Source organism: Cynara cardunculus, assembly GCF_001531365.2.
Source record: "Cynara cardunculus var. scolymus isolate 2C chromosome LG 15, CcrdV1, whole genome shotgun sequence".
In the NCBI taxonomy this organism is placed as follows: Eukaryota; Viridiplantae; Streptophyta; class Magnoliopsida; order Asterales; family Asteraceae; genus Cynara; species Cynara cardunculus.
The window spans coordinates 21,089,920-21,106,324 of NC_037542.1; the positions used below are offsets into that span (position 1 = coordinate 21,089,920).

A 16,405-nucleotide genomic window follows, 5' to 3' on the forward strand; every position below is an offset into this window, starting at 1 on the left:
ATTATGAGAGGTTGATTAACCATTTTTATTGTGGAGAATGTTAATCATGGATATTATCATCTTTATTATTTTAATTTTAGAGAAATACATGAAACGGTTTCACTAAAATTTCATTAAATATTATATGAAACAAATTCATCAAAAAAAAGTATTATATAAAACAATTTCACAAGTTTAAACAATTTCATGAAAAAATTTCATAAGATTAAACAATGAAATCGACATATGAGAGTGGTTTGTACAGTTTTTACAAATGAGGGTGGTTTTCATTTGATCGCTCCTCTCTCTATATATATATCTATATATATCTATATATATATATATATATCTATATATATCTATATATATATATATATATATCACTGGGAGATGCAAATGTAGAGATCACATATATTAGAATGAGCCAAACATAAATAATACAATATAAAATATCTCTCATGTGCACACTCATAAAGAAAGTATAACAAATGGTCTTTCAACTTCAAAATTGATATAGACCTATGTAATTTTGTATATAAATTTGTATATGCAGTGCTACAAACTAATAAAAGAATCTTAAAAGAGATTTTATAGAAACATATTAATTTCAAATTTGAGAAGTACCAAGCTTGACATCCAAAAATACAAAGTGAATTAGGGTAGCATGGATCGGAGAAGCCAAACAGATTGTACCTTTAACCACAATTCCAAGCTATGAGGATCTGGCACCCTTGACAAGGATAGCTGCAAAAGATTTATTTGTGTTCATCAACTAACTTGACATGACAAAATCTTAATCAAAGAAAATTTGAGCTACGAAAAAGATGATATCCCATGAAATTATTACTTTCCAACCAAAGGGCCTTTGGCCTAGCGGTATTGTAGCCCTTGGCCTTCTAGAAGGTCAGGGGTTCAAACCTCACCACAGGTGAGGAGGATGTGTGAGTTTATTTGATGTATTTGCCGTATATAAATATTATATACTTCAAAAAAAATTATTACTTTCCAGGATTCCAGTAATATTCTTTCATTCCATGAACTGTTAGTGAGATTTTTCATTCATTTTGGTTGACGCATATGCATAGTTCTTCCCTAAATTGGTACTAGACTAGAAACTTGATCAACACAAATTACCAGAAAAGATTGTAGTTTCTAATTCTTACGATGGAGCTGATTGGTGTGAAAGTATCCTGTCCTTTAGCAACAGTCCACGGAAGACCTGCAGACTGGCATGTAAATACACCAAAGAGAAGGTTAGGTACCAATACCAGAATTTTCATAAACAAGGATATTTTATAACATGAACAATGTCATTGCCAACTAAAGGCCTAGAATGAGTGAAAATGAAGTTTTCATTTGAATATAAATCATGTTGAACTTCACATAATCTGAGACTCGAATGAAACTTGCAACTACAGATAGTCATATAATGAATAGCTGGATCTAGTTATTTAGTGATAACTCACCCTATTTAGTGAGAGTTTTTAAATCTTTGCCTTTAAACTGAATGCTGATAAATTTCTACCAATCAAATGGAAATATTCTTTCACCCTTCATGATATACTTTCTCGTTCATTTTAAATAGCTTCCAATGATTTTTCACATGCTCGTCATATCATTCCAACAAAGAAGTGGTATTACATAAGAATCCAGATATCGATAAGCTCCAAAAAATTGAATACCTTCGCAGACGCCTGGATTTCCCTTGCAGTCATATCCAGTGCAAGTGCATAGCCTGAAAGGAAATAAGATTCACTTTGAGAGCATGACTATGTTCTGTAAAGCATCATCTTTTTGTTTTGTTTCTTTGTGACGATCATTTTTGGGGATTGATTCAAGATGAGATATATGTACTTTGGTTGCTGATACTTTAAAAGTTTCAGCGAATGGGCCCCAAAACAATCAATGTCAAGAATTTATGAGGGATGCAGACATGAAGTGTAGAAACAAGCATCAACATCCACTCACTCCCTTTCTCTAGAATGGAACAACCAGCTTAGACCCCCTGATAAATCACCTCATTGTGCCAGGCCTACCTGATTCTTCCTTGATCTTATGAGAAGGTTTTAATGGAGGCGTTTTAGTGCGCTGTGTCCAGTTTCTTTGACCAGTTGTTGTACATTGTAACAGGGAAATACCCTCAATGTCATCTATACGACCATACGGTCCATACCTATTCTTTTGTGAAATATACTGAACTTGTTTAGAACACTAATGTCTACCCGCACCAGCAACCTTATAATAGAATGTGGCTGTAATCTTAATGTGTAGATGCAAAAGATGTTTTTTCATCATCAAATAAAAATAACTACGACTAACAGAAGTCCACATTTTCTTTTGTGAATCAAAGAATACTTTCCAGCTCGAATTCAATATGGACCTTTAACCTAATTTTGAAAGCCAAAGTGTTTCTTTATGCTGTACTTTTCATACTCCTGGTTTTCAATTCATTCAAAAGTGAGATGTGAGTTTGTTGAAACAATAACATGCGCTGATTAAGTCTTTAACGTTATATACTGAATACAAGGAGCTGCAAGTCCGCAAACTGGAAAATGAGAGCCAAATATATATGAAGAAGGTGAACATTACGCAAATGAACAATCGTAGACCTAAAATCAAAGTATCAAATTCTAGAAAATCGAGGAACAAAATTGTTGCAGGTGGTGAGATCAGATTAAGAGAGAACTACCTCCCACGTAATCCATGGCAGTGCCTTCAGGAACATCGCGAGCCTTTTTGCTAATAACAACCGCCAGCTCCACCTCGTGATCGAGCGATTCTAACGGATTCGGAACTTCGATCGTTCCCCCATTTGCCAAGTAGGAGGTTGTCGGTTTCATAAACAAAACCGGCTCCTAAATAAATAATCACACACAAAGTCACTCACAGAACGATCAAATTGTATATGACCTCTGACAAGCAGATGCAGAATCGGATCATAACGAACCTTAGGGACGGCGTTGCCGAGTTCTTTAGCATGAGCGGCGTAATTACGGCCAACGGCGACAATCTTAGTCCCGACGCTTAGCAACTTGTCCATAGTTGTCAACACTTACCGACGACGGGGATGCCGATGTACATACACGGCATCTTCTTCAACGGTCAGTAGCAAGTAGCAACTAGCAACTAGCAAGTGGTCAAAGTTTGCTTGCAGTTTGGGTCAGCCCATGTTTAGTAAGTAAAGCCCATTTTGAAACTCTAGAAGCCCAAGTTGAAAATATAAAAAATCATACTTTATTTAAAACATCTCTAACAAATTCTTTAAATAAAAAATCAAAATTCAAAATCTTTAAATAAAATTTATATTCTTCGATAATTTTTTTATTTTAAAGATTATAATATAAATTATATTTTTTAAAATACTCAATATCTTTCATAAAATATTATTTTTCATTAATATATTTAATTTCAAATATTCTAATTAGTAAGAAGAATACAAATAATTTTTTTTTAGATGAGTGCTCCAAATTAAGGTGTCGTTTACCAAGTCAATTTACTTTACCGGATGAATATGACAAAGACTAATAATTTTACCTGGTAAGAGCGAAAGCAAAATCGAGAGTCTTACCCGGTAAGTGAGGACAATGACTCTTACCATGGTTAGCGCTTATCGGGATAAATTATTGCATTCAATACATTTTAGTGAATAAAATCTTACCCGGTAAGTAAGCGATAGTGTTGAATTTTACCGGTAAATGCTTACCGGGTAAGTGTTTAGATAAACGGCCGAAAACTTCACACTCTCTCTCTTCTATTAGGTTTTAGAGAATCTGTTAAAAAAAATAAACCCTGAAATCTTCATTTTAAAAAATATGAAATTTCCTCCTATTCCAATTCTATATACAGATTCCTTTTCATTTAAAAATATTTTAACAACCAATCTTGGAGTTAAAAACATTTGAATTTGTTACCACTTTTTTTTAAAGGAATTTATGTATAAATTGCAGACCATATCAATAAAAAAAATATTGTTCATGGCTCAATCATCAAGAATTACATACCGTTTACATTTAAAACGTTAACGACACTAAGGGGTTGTTTGTTTTCTTCTTAATAGTTCCATTAAAGAGGCAACATCTGAATCGTTAAGAGGTGAATTTTGTTTGACAAAAAAAGTATGTCTTTTTAACCATTAAGAACCCTAATTTCATTTTTATAATTACCAAACAATTATATTTCATCTAGTATCATCATGTAGTCAATATATGTCTCAGATCTTTTCCGTAGTGACATCATCGAATCTTGACGGAAGCGCCTAATGTTGCACAAGTTTATAATTTTCTCGAGCTGTGTAAACACATGCCCTTAGAAACAAAACGATATGTAGAAAAAAAGGGTGAGACCAAACGAAGTATAATCGCTCTTTTTTGTCATTAAAATTACTTCTTTAAAACAACGTTTATTAACAAAACAAACTTTTTGATTCAACAACTTGTCGGGTTTTGGGAGCTACTTTCTATTTTTGAAGTAAGATAGATTCATGTTGAACAGCGTTTTAACTAAAATCCATCAAAGTCAACCTAGGAAAGAACATGTGTTCCATTTCCATAGCCTGCATCTCATCAATTTGGCTAGAAACTCGTCACACGCATGATCCGCAACAACTTGTAAGAAACACCACGGCAAATTCCAAGCATGTAGGAAACGAGAACGACTAATGAAGATGACAGCTAAATGACAGATTATCTCATATGCAGCAACAGCAACTCCGGTTTTTCAAGGAACAGCTTCCATTCTTTGCAGAATAGCGCAACATTTGCTCCATCAAGAATTCTGTGGTCTGCTGCTACGTCCACCTGAATCAAGTTAATTGAACCAGAACAAGTTAGTTTATACTGATTGGTTGTCTAAGGAAGGAATACCAACTATTAGAGTTCCTGTCGGGGATGTTTGGTTGGTTTTCCATCAAGTCCTGTATGTATAAAGGATTAATCTGTCTATATAGATTGGGAAGGGTTTTGTTTGGGAGAGTTTTCACATAGATGAAGGAACGTGTTTTTAAATTGGGAGGGGCAGGTTAGGAAAAAACTTGGCTTTCTGCATGAAGCCCCTAAAAGCTTACTGAATAAGCCGTTTTCTATATCATTAAGCCACTACGAAACAGTCAGGTATAGCTGACGAATAAGCTATGATTCTCATTAAGCTGCTAACAAACAGACCCTTAATTTTTAGGTGAAACTTACGTGTGCACGTAAAGTTTAGATGACTAGTTCAAAAGACTTTATTTAATTTGCCGTATATGATGAGAAAAAAAATGCATCTTAACAAGACTTACCGTCATAAGAGAGACAGGGTAAACGGTTCCGTCATCCCTGAAATGAGCAACTTTCTGAACTCGACCAAGGGCTATGATGGCAACTTCAGGAACATTAATGAGGGGTGAACCAAACTTCCCACCAATCGAGCCAATATTGCTCAAAGTTATGGTTCCACCAGATATATCTGAAGGTGGAAGCTTGTTTGCCATCGCCAACTTTTGTAGCCGTGATAGTTCCTTAGTTATCTACATAAATCATTTGCATATATCATATTAAACATCTGCAGGCAATATATGCAAACAAGTAGAGAACAAGAAGTTCAAATAGACTATACATGTGAAGAAAAATACAACTCCATAGTCACAAACCGCAAAAGTTAAAGCTCAGGTAGCACTTATAAAGAGCTGCCATATTTGTACATATATACACCCAGGTACATATACATCAACACATATAACCTATATATGTGCTATATACACATAACCTATATAAAATACACTTTTTCAAGCCGGGTTTCTTCCGGGAAACAACCGCTCTACAAAGAGCAGATATCAGGTCTGCATACATCTCACCCTCTCCATACCCCACCTCCATGTGGAATATACTTTCGTTTGGTTTAGATTTTCTGTATCCCCAACTTTTAAGATCCCTGAATCCCAGTATCCACATATCACACACCCATATCCCCATTCACATGTCTTTACAACACATCCTAGGATCACATATGTTTTTTAAGTATATAAATATTTATATCCAGCAAATACAGGGGCACATTCCTCACCTATGGTGAGGTTTGAACCCTTGACCTCCTGGGAGGCTGGGCTCTACTGTTAACCTAGGTACCACTGGTGCCAATGACCCTGTGGTAGGATCACATATGTTGGCGAGTTGATATTGATTTGCTTGACGTGTACTACATTTCTGTTAATGCATTCCTTTGAACACAATTGTTAATATATATTAGTTGGGTGCAACTTAATGTACATGTTCTCTTACTTTAGTGATCGGAAAAATAATGAAAGATAAGCTACTAACCTCCAATATGGAAAGAGATTGAACATTCTTGATGTTCGGTACTACTAGTCCAGCTGGTGTAGCCATGGCAATTCCAATGTTGTGAGAGCCTAAAAGAATTAGCAAATACAATGAGATTGCAGAGTGGTAAAGGAAAATCTACCACAAATATAGGTAATAAAATAAAGGAAAACCATAGAAGGGATTCAATGACAGATTGATCAATAGAACAGTTTGTAAATGAACAAATACAGAAAATATGTGCGAAATAAATATTAAAGAGAAAAGATAGATAGCAAGCGAGAGAGAGAGAGAGAGAGAGATCATTAATTAGCCCAAGTACTTAAAGAACATGTGATAATTGCTAAACCCCCTACCAGTCGAAGATAACAAACCGTCTGCATGAGTAAAACTCTCTAGTCATGGAGAAAATTGCTAAAACAAATATAGGAAATCGAACATATACAGACCTTTTAGAGTGACTTCATACTTTTCCAAATTGAAGGTACTATTGACTATGGGATGTGTAGTCAAAGCCATGGAAAGCGATTTTATCATCACGGGTAGGAACGTGAATTTGACATCTGGATCAGAATTCTCTTTTTGGAAAGCTGCTTTAAGCTCTACAAGCCCATCAAAGTTTATTTCTTCCACATAATGAAAATGAGGAATACTAGCAGCTGCAGTCATCGACTTAACCATTGCACGCTGATAACCCCTGCCAGGACAGAAATTATATCCAACTTTTAGATACTATAAATGTAATCAGTTTTACTTTTGCAAACAATTTTCCGGCATATAAATTTAAAAAGTTCCTACACAAGATGCTGGTTGAACATATCAGTTGAAGTTTTTTCTAAAAACAATTGATTGGCCATCTGAGATTCACAGACAATGGTGTGTATCTTTAACACATACCCATTACCCAAGTTTCACAACAAGCAGCTAGCAAAATATAATAAAGCACATCTAAATATTTCTGAAGAAAATTTAAAAAGCCAAGTATAACTAGTGTGGAAGGTTCTTAAAAGTTTAAAGGTGTATGTATTACCAATTCCATTATAAACCACAAGTCTAGGACTAGAGTTCCATCTCTTAAAACTTCCAAACAGGAAGGAAAGCTAAGAATGAGAATCGTATTGTAGAAGATAATCATAACCACTGAAAACGTAATTTTTAAGGTTATATAATTTAGGATGACTTCTAAATGAAATCTTAAATTCCTAGTGATTATTGTTACACCTTCTCCTATTTTAACATGTTTACTTCAATCAAATTCATGAAAATTCTCAAGATATACCTCAGAGATAATATCTTATCCTGATAAAGTGACTCGGCTATCTCATGGAGTTTTTCTTCTGGTCCCGACATGGGTTCGATAGAACTAGGATTAAACACAGGTTTGTCGGTAATAATTCCTTTTTCCACAGAATATTTGAGGATGTCTTCTTTTAATACTCTTCCATCTTTACCAGTTCCAAGGACATCATCAATATCAATACCATGCTGCTTTGCAAGGACCCGAACAGCAGGGGTGGATAAAGCTCCACCCTGTTGAGTTTTTCTGAGCTCTGGCTTGAGGTCATCAGAATTAGATGTATCAGAATTAGATGTATCAGAACTTAGTAATGTCTCAGAAACAGCAAATGCAACTGGAGAATCATCGACCGTTAATTTTAATAGAGTTTCTCCAACCTGCAATAAAGGTGGTTGTGAAAGCATCAACACAAAGCTACAATAGGCATGGGAAATTGTATCTTATTTATGGCCGTAACTCCCTCTATTCCAAAAAAGAGGACAGGCTGACAGTTTGACATTTCAAGTCAAATAATTTTAAACTTCAAATTCGATAAGAATTGTTAGAATTTGCAAAAAGATTGGTACCTACAATAAGTTTGTAATTGATGCTATAAATAGAAAAATGCAGTGTTAAATTGTAACAGACGATACCAAATTGAAAGTTGGGAGATAAGTCTGTTTGATCACCAAAGTCAAGCCATAAATCCTTGTTTAGAATGGGAGAGTTAAATGTGACAATATTGGTGATGATATGCATCGTTAGCAAATGACAAACACATCATGCAAAATAGAAGGGAATTGTATATGATTAATTTGCTAAATTTAAACACCATTCATATAATCATTCATCTGGGTTCATCATCATGTTTTATAGACATGAATCCTCCAAGTTTACCTTATGGCAAATCATATATGTAAATCAGCAAAAGGAATCGACAGGTTTGATCACATGTAAATCACGAAGACATAAAAAATACAATCCTCTCCATGTGTAAATTACAAGGCTCCAGAAGGAGAAACCAGAAAATTTGTAAGAAAAGATAGAAAATAAACTAATAACAAAGAAATATGTACCTTCACAATGTCACCAGGAATATGCAGAACCTTAAAAACTCTCCCCTTATAGCGACTTGTTATCTCTATAGTTGCTTTATCACTTTGAACTTCACAAAGAGGTTGATATTCTTCAACTTGGTCTCCCTGTCAATACAAGTTTATCTGGAATGAAACTCACTAAAGCAATTAAAATATGATGTATGATTTCCATGCCATGCCCATGGTTTGAGACTGATGAGAGTCCAGAACCTAAATAATTAAGCGTGTAGTGTGATCACTGTTTCACCAACTTTGCTAAGCATATCATGATATCACCAAACTGATGGGTAGATCAGATAAATGTCTTGCATGAAACATGATTCACATCATAATGGCTGGGTGACTGGGTGTTTGTCATATACAATGCTTGGTGTGGGTAAGTATAGCCTTCAAACATCCCTAGCAGGAAGCTACCCAGTCTTTACATGCCCGGGATCCCAACAGAAGGCCAGTTACTTCTAATTAAGCACTTCCTGCAGCAGGATGCTCTTTTGCTGATAATTTTGTCTCTAATGTAAAATACTTGTCTATCCCAAAAAGAGAGTCCACTTTAAATTTAGAACAAATGTGAAAGACGATATTTGGGGAAAATGATGCTTGAATAATTAAAAATTAAGTAAATAATTCTTTGTTCAATATTAAGGAAAAAGGTCATGAAAATTTGGAACAAATGTGAAAGACAATTTTTGGGGCAAATTTGAAGCTTGAGTAATTACAAACAAATGAAAGAAATCATTATTTCTCCAATCTAAAGAAAAAGGATCATTTAGAAACATCAAATCTATCATAATGTTAGAAATTGAAAAGAAAAAAAAAACTCTTTTTTGGAACAAAGAGAAAATGATAAGAAGGAAAGATGGTAAAAGTGAACTTTTTTTTTTGAGACATATGAGGCAGCTTCATTTACAGTTATTAAAGGTAGATGAAGATATGTATGCGGATTTGGCTCACACAAGGTTTTTCATCAGTTAAGGAAATTGCGTGTTTCGCCTACATATGGATCCACAATATTTAACAGGCTGATCAAGTTTTTGACGGTTCAAGACATACCGGATGTCTAATAGAAAACATAGTCTTTTGGAGTCCCACACAAGCAGTAGTGCTCCTGGAAGCTTTGCCCACACACAAGTGTATGAGAGGACTCTTTCACAAGCACTATAGCATGCATGTAGCAATAAATTCTACATATACAGGGAAAAGAGAATTCGAGATATTAAACATAATGAATAGAACTCTCAGAACACGTCTTCCCCCAAACAAACCCCCTGTAGGTCCGTTAAGTGGGCCCTAGGTGTTACGTGAGGATGCATGTTCTTTAAGCACTATTTCATCATATTGAGGACCTCAAATTCAGCCATCTCACGTGTGTGTGTGTGTGTGTGTGTGTCTTAAAACCTTAACACTTGGAGAATATGAATACCGGCAAAATTAGCAATTACATCAAGATGTATTTATTGTAATATTTGACTCACCTCGTGTACAAACCACTTGAGGAGTTCACATTCTGCAATACCCTCACCAGTTTGTGCTAAAGGTACATCAACAACACCATCAACTGCTTGACTATCCAGTGCATTAGTTGAAAAGTAGTGCCCCATGACATTGTAACAATTGTTCAACTACATAGTAAGGAAACAAAACCACATTGTTACCTTTTATCCAAATTGTATGAAGAGTTATCAAGATTCAGGCCATAAGTAGCACTCATTAGATAGAATACGGCTCTTATTCACATAGAAACATATAAAATGACTTCCAAATTTTAGCACTTGTCCAATGGACTGCTGTCTTTGTTTCTGACTTGTAGTCTTTTTAATTTAAAAATCAAATATAGCCAATTTTAATCCGAATTTGATAATTTTGATGTTAAAAATAATCTACCCAAACTTTAGATTAACATATTACAACAAGCTTCTTTAAATGTAATTATATCTTATACTTCAGATACTAAAAGTGACCCTTTTGACCAGAGAAATCAAAAAATCAATGGATATACCTAATTAGAATGAGAAGTGGTGAATCTTGTAACAAGTATCAAACATCAGAAAGTCAACACTTTTGAAAACGATTCATATGTGAATATCTTTTATCAAATTAGACAATACTTTACAAAGTCAAAACCTAATTGTTTCCTTTAAATGTAGATAGTATTTTGAAAGAAGCATGCTCTTCTACTTAATTTGCATGAATGTAGCTTCTGTTTTGACATTCATATCTTCAAGTTACAAGTTTGGGGAAATTGACTGAAACAGTCAATCTATCAACCAAATTCACTTTTCAGTCACTTTTCAGAAACTCCTCCCCGAACTGATTTCTGGAAGGAAAATAAATCAGGATTCTTTATACAAAATTTTGAATCCTTAATCTTTACGCAAGAGATTCTTGCGAAACTCTGGCTAAAAAAGGGATTCTATTTGGCTAAAAAGTGAAGTTGGTCGGGAGATCGGCTATTTCGAAAAATTTGGGAGTCAAAAGAAGCCGATGCATGCACAGAACTTAGATATAAACACCCACCCAAACATAGAATTAGCAATGCCTGATGCAATTAAAAAATAACCTGTTAAATCATGAGAAATTGATATGAGAATTCCAAAGTACAAACCTTGTAAGAGCAGTCAAACTTTGCCTTCGAAAAAGGTAGAGCTGCGCTTGAGAATTGGGCAATGGTAGGTGGTTTTACCACCGTCGTTGGAGGTATCGAAGTGAGGTAACACAAGCATCTCCTACCGGAGTTCCAAGACCTTCCACTTAGAATCCGGCGAGACAACAACATCTTGAGGAGATCCGACCCGATTGACACACAGAAATCGCCAAATAGATTAGGAATACAAATCAATGAGCAGGTAATCCGTAAACCGAAGCGATATAACCAAAAAATATGTGTAGTTTGATGGATAGAAATTGCTTCTTATGAAGAAATAAAAGGATGAATCGGAGTGTGACAGTTTGATAACCTTAATAACTCTTGTAGGGTCAAGCAGTTCATGCTACCAAACTCTCTCTCTTGTTTGTATATTCTGGCGCGACGCATCGGATAAGCACCATCCCTTTGTCTTTCAAAAAAATTGATACGTATCTTATTTCGATTGTTTTGTAGATAAACATGTAACTTATCGAATCATCTTTTTGTAATTAAACTTTCTAAAATATCGTTTTTATTAATTTCTACTATTTTTTTCCCTTAAAAATCCTTATCTTTTTTAAAATACAATTTTTGAAACATTAAATTTAATCTATACTATATTATAAAACATTTGATAAAAACTTTTAAAAATCATTTTTTATACATGTTTATTAATGTATATTACTTAAAATTTAAGATTACAAAAAAATTTATGCGTAAGTACAAATTATTAAAGCTCCATTTTTGAATTCGTATAACTGACTGCAGATAAACATAATTAAATTATGGATAAATATCTTATTTAAATATATATATTTTTTAAATATAATTAGGATAATCATTGAGTTCTAACAGAATTCTTAATTATTATCCTTATAAAAAATCATATTATTAAATCAACAATAAATTAACTTGTTATTAAATCTAAACTAAATTATAATAAAAAAATTACACAAAATCAATAACTTTCAAATAATTAATTTGATACTAATATTAATATATTTATTTTCGAAATTTTATGACATCTTCAAATTTATATTTTATTCAAAAATAAAAACATTATCCACTTCTTAAAATCACATAAAATCCGTATTATAACATCTTCAAATAAAGAATAAAACGAAACTTTAAAATCAATATATATCTTACTGCATTGCGCGAGTATCCTTCTAGTGCATATAAAATATGTTGATTATTTGAATATGAACCCACCAAAAAATATATGTATATTTGTTTTATTTATAATTTAATAATTTTTGTTTTATCTATAATTATATTACAATGTCCATATTATATATACATTAGAATGGTACTTGAGCAATGCAGTGAGATAAATCTTCATTTTAATGTTTAATTTTTATTTTGTCTCTATCAATATAATACGATTTTATGTGGTTTTGAAAAAAAACGATAATGTTTTTATTTTTGAATGAAATATAAATTTGAAGATAGCATAAAATTTTGAAAAAACTAAATCGATATTAGTATCAAATTAACTATTTAATAATTCTCGTTTTGTTGATGTAACTTCTTTAATTCAACTTTTTATTATACGTTAATTTAGATTTAATAACAGAGTATTTTTTAATAATATAATTTTAATAAAAATAATAATTAAACATTTTGTTAGAACTCAACGATTGTCTTAATTATATCTTAGGTTTTATATATTTAAAATGAATGTTTATCTTGTATTTTAATGTTTCATTTTATTATTTATCTATATCGATATAATATGATTTTTAGTGGTTTTTAAAAAACGATAATGTTTTTATTTTAAATAAAATATAAATTTAAATATATCATAAAAATTTGGAAAAAAGAAATATACCTATCGTATCAAATTTATTATTTAAAGTTTTGGTTTTTTGTGTAATTTTCTTGATTCAATATTTTATTTATAATTTAATTTATATTTAATAACAATAAGAAAATATTATGTTATAATCAATGATTATCTTAATTATATTTTAGATTTTTTATATTAAAAATGAGATGTCTATATCGTGTTTGATTATCTTTATCTATAGTTAGTTACACAAATTCAAAAATAAATCTTTAATAAGTTGTCTTACGCACAATTTACTTGTGATCTTGAATTTTAAGTAAAATGCATCCACAAACAGTATTTTATGCATAAGAAAATGATTTTTAAATTGTTAAATGCTTTATAATACAGTATCAATTATTATATATTTTATTAAGAGGAAATATTTTTATATATTATTCATATTATATTACATATATATATATATATATATATATTCTTCATATTACATATATATATATAGAGAGAGAGAGAGAGTGTGTGTGTTTGTTTCAAATACAACCCGTTCATTTGTACAACCAATGTAACCCAATTAATTGAGATATTTATGAAAAAGATGAGAGTTCATTTATTATTATTTGAATATTTATGAAAGATGAATATGGTTCATTAATTATGATCAATACTTTATATTAGAAAATAATCAAAACTTCTATGAAATCACATATTAATCAAATGAAATGGCCGGTTGAGAATGAGTTGCATTGGTTGCACAAATGTCAAGGGTTGTATAATAACCAACCCCTATATATATATATATATATATATATATTATTCATATTATATTACATAATTTATGGTTGTTTCAGTTCCAATGATACATAATTATCTATTGTTTTGATCTCTTATACTTAAAGGTATGAATTAGTCCAAAGACAAAAATAGCAATAAGGGCCCGTTTACCTAAATATTTACCTGGTAAACACTTACCGGTACACTATCGTATACTTACCGAGTAATATTTTATTCACTAAAACGCATTGTATGCAACAATTTAACCCCGGTAAGCGCTAACCATGGGAAGAGTGGTCGCCCTGACTTACCGGGTAAGACTTTCTATTCGTGTCTTCGCTCTTACCGGGTAAGATTTTTAGTCCTTGACATATTCATCCGGTAAATAAAAAGTGACTTGGTAAGCGCTTACTCGGGTAAATGTTTGGTAAACGGCACTTAAGTCATAAACTATACATAAGAATGTAAATCACAATTTCTAAACCATACGGACGAAAATTGAAATTATTAACATTCAATACGGACGCAAATCGAATTCTACTCATGCAATTAGTCAATACAACCTTCTAAGTAGGAAGGGGCTCAAAATAAAAATTATTGTTGAATTAAAAGGTGAGCTAAGACATAATTGTCGTGAATTAGGGGTGTGCATGATCGGATTGACGGAATTTTAATAATATAAATGAATTATTTTGGTTCAAATAATCTTAATTTGTTGTTATTTTTAATGTATAACTCAAGTTGTCAATTATTTTGGGTTGGTTTGTGTTAATTTGTCATGATTATATACACCTCTATAAACCACATTTTATATTTTAGGCAGATAGATGTTTAATATGTTTATTTGGGGACGATGATTTGCACGAATCATCGTGGATTAGTAGAACAAAGATGTCGATATCTTAATGTGAAAAAAATGTAGATTTACTTTTGTGAAATATTTGGTTGTTTTAATTGAGCTTTACAATAATTAATCGTTGGTTTAACTAAATTTTGGTGGTAACCAAATATTTGCTTAAAAATGATCAGATTCATGGGAGAACACTAAAAAATGGAGACACGTTCATCTGTTTTAATCTAATACTTGTATATGACACCGAACAGTTTTATTTTGTCAAAACTACATCCCTTTTTTTTTTTTTAATAAAATGATTATATTTGAATTTGAATTATCTACTTTTTTAGATCTACCAAATGACAAAAATTATCGTGTTTTTATTTTGTTTAAGTTCTATCTCGAACCTTCCTAAAAAAATACAAAGGCCCATAAAAAAAGTAACGAACTTAATGCATCCCTAATTAGGGCTTGATCAATATAATATCGTATTTTCATTTTATTTTATTACAACAATATACTTTAAATTAGGATATTGTATGGAAAAAAATACCCATTATAGCAATGAGTGATCTTTTAATTTGAATTAAGATAATATCACACAAGTTACCGAGTTTTCATGTTATGTAATTGTTCACGTGGGATGTCTATTTGTAACATATTGCTGGCGTGACATTTTTTATTACAATATTATAATTTCATAATTATCTTATTATAGCATCACAAGTTTTTATTACAGTGTACTTTTAAATTTTTTTTATATTAAAACATTCTACATTAAATCAAATTTGTTTGTCAAAAATAATTAGTTCATAAATTAAACTTGTAAAAGAAGGGGGAGAGATGTCGATTGAATATGAGTCGAGTGATCAAATTTGTAATTTACTGTGTTATGTTTCATTTATAAAAAAATTGACTTGATATATTATTTAATAAATACATTAAATTAATTAAAAAATTATTTATTAATATAACAATACTAATAAAACTTGTAGAACACAACTATCTGGCTATATTTTAAAAAAACATGTTAAGAAAATATTTATTTTTTTGAAAAATATGAAGTGTTACGATTTTAATAAGTAATATAAAATTATTTTGAAAATAATATGTCATTCATGTTTAAAGATATATTATTTTAAAATGTTTAATTTATATATAATTTAATAAAAAAAGGTAAAAGTTTTTAAATGGTTTTGAGAGTGATGAGAAAGCGAGGAAACTAGTAAGAGAATTTGAAAGATACTTTTTTATTTATCGGTCACATAATTAAAATGATATGTTATTTACATTATTTTATTTAAGTCACGTAATAAAAATAACATGTTTAACCGGTTTAAAGAGTATGTAATATTGTTATAATGGGTTTATTTTTTAGAGTATAGTTATTAAAAAATAATTTAAAGTATGTTACTGTGATAAAAATAAAATAAAAATAAATGTTATAATAAAAAAATATGAAAGTAAAATATTATTTTATAGATTTTTGATGAACTAAAATAATTTTATAATCAATAAAATTTTGAAAAAATTCTAATTTTTGAGATGATCGATAATAGAAAAGTAATGAATTTATTTTAGAGTACTAGAAGCGTACTCGCGCAATGCAGCGAGATACATCGTGTTTTTAATATTTYATTTTATTATTTATCTCAGTCGATGTTATAATATGGCTTTATGTGATTTTGAGAAAACGATGATGTTTTTATTTTTGAATAAAATATATGTTTGACGATATCATA

The 16,405-nt window shown here is 31.2% G+C and overlaps 2 protein-coding genes across 3 annotated transcripts in view; both read right to left on the bottom strand.

Annotated features, from left to right (window-relative positions):
• Positions 1 to 3,076, bottom strand: part of LOC112527607 (probable acylpyruvase FAHD1, mitochondrial) — a 4,725-nt gene extending 1,649 nt beyond the window's left edge. Inside the window, exons 1-5 of the mRNA XM_025138337.1 lie at positions 2,927 to 3,076; positions 2,669 to 2,834; positions 1,662 to 1,714; positions 1,143 to 1,205; positions 673 to 723 (exon numbers count right to left, since the gene is read on the bottom strand). Coding sequence (XP_024994105.1) covers positions 673 to 723; positions 1,143 to 1,205; positions 1,662 to 1,714; positions 2,669 to 2,834; positions 2,927 to 3,019 — 426 coding nt within the window. The 5' untranslated portion in view covers positions 3,020 to 3,076. The remainder of the gene's footprint in view (positions 1 to 672; positions 724 to 1,142; positions 1,206 to 1,661; positions 1,715 to 2,668; positions 2,835 to 2,926) is intronic.
• Positions 3,077 to 4,335: 1,259 nt separating this feature from the next.
• Positions 4,336 to 11,696, bottom strand: LOC112527700 (lipoamide acyltransferase component of branched-chain alpha-keto acid dehydrogenase complex, mitochondrial). 2 transcript variants are annotated; one of them, XM_025138468.1, is made up of 8 exons: positions 11,248 to 11,696; positions 10,118 to 10,264; positions 8,625 to 8,750; positions 7,552 to 7,946; positions 6,722 to 6,969; positions 6,273 to 6,361; positions 5,255 to 5,482; positions 4,336 to 4,775 (listed from the first exon to the last, which is right to left on the bottom strand). In XM_025138468.1, the coding sequence occupies exons 1-8, from the start codon at positions 11,416 to 11,418 to the stop codon at positions 4,662 to 4,664; spliced, it is 1,518 nt and encodes a 505-aa protein (XP_024994236.1). In that variant the 5' UTR covers positions 11,419 to 11,696; the 3' UTR covers positions 4,336 to 4,661. The 2 variants fall into 2 exon arrangements, with proteins under 2 accessions (XP_024994236.1, XP_024994237.1); XM_025138469.1 differs by lacking the exon at positions 4,336 to 4,775 and having other exon boundaries at positions 5,433 to 5,517.
• Between the last annotated feature and the right edge of the window lie 4,709 nt (positions 11,697 to 16,405).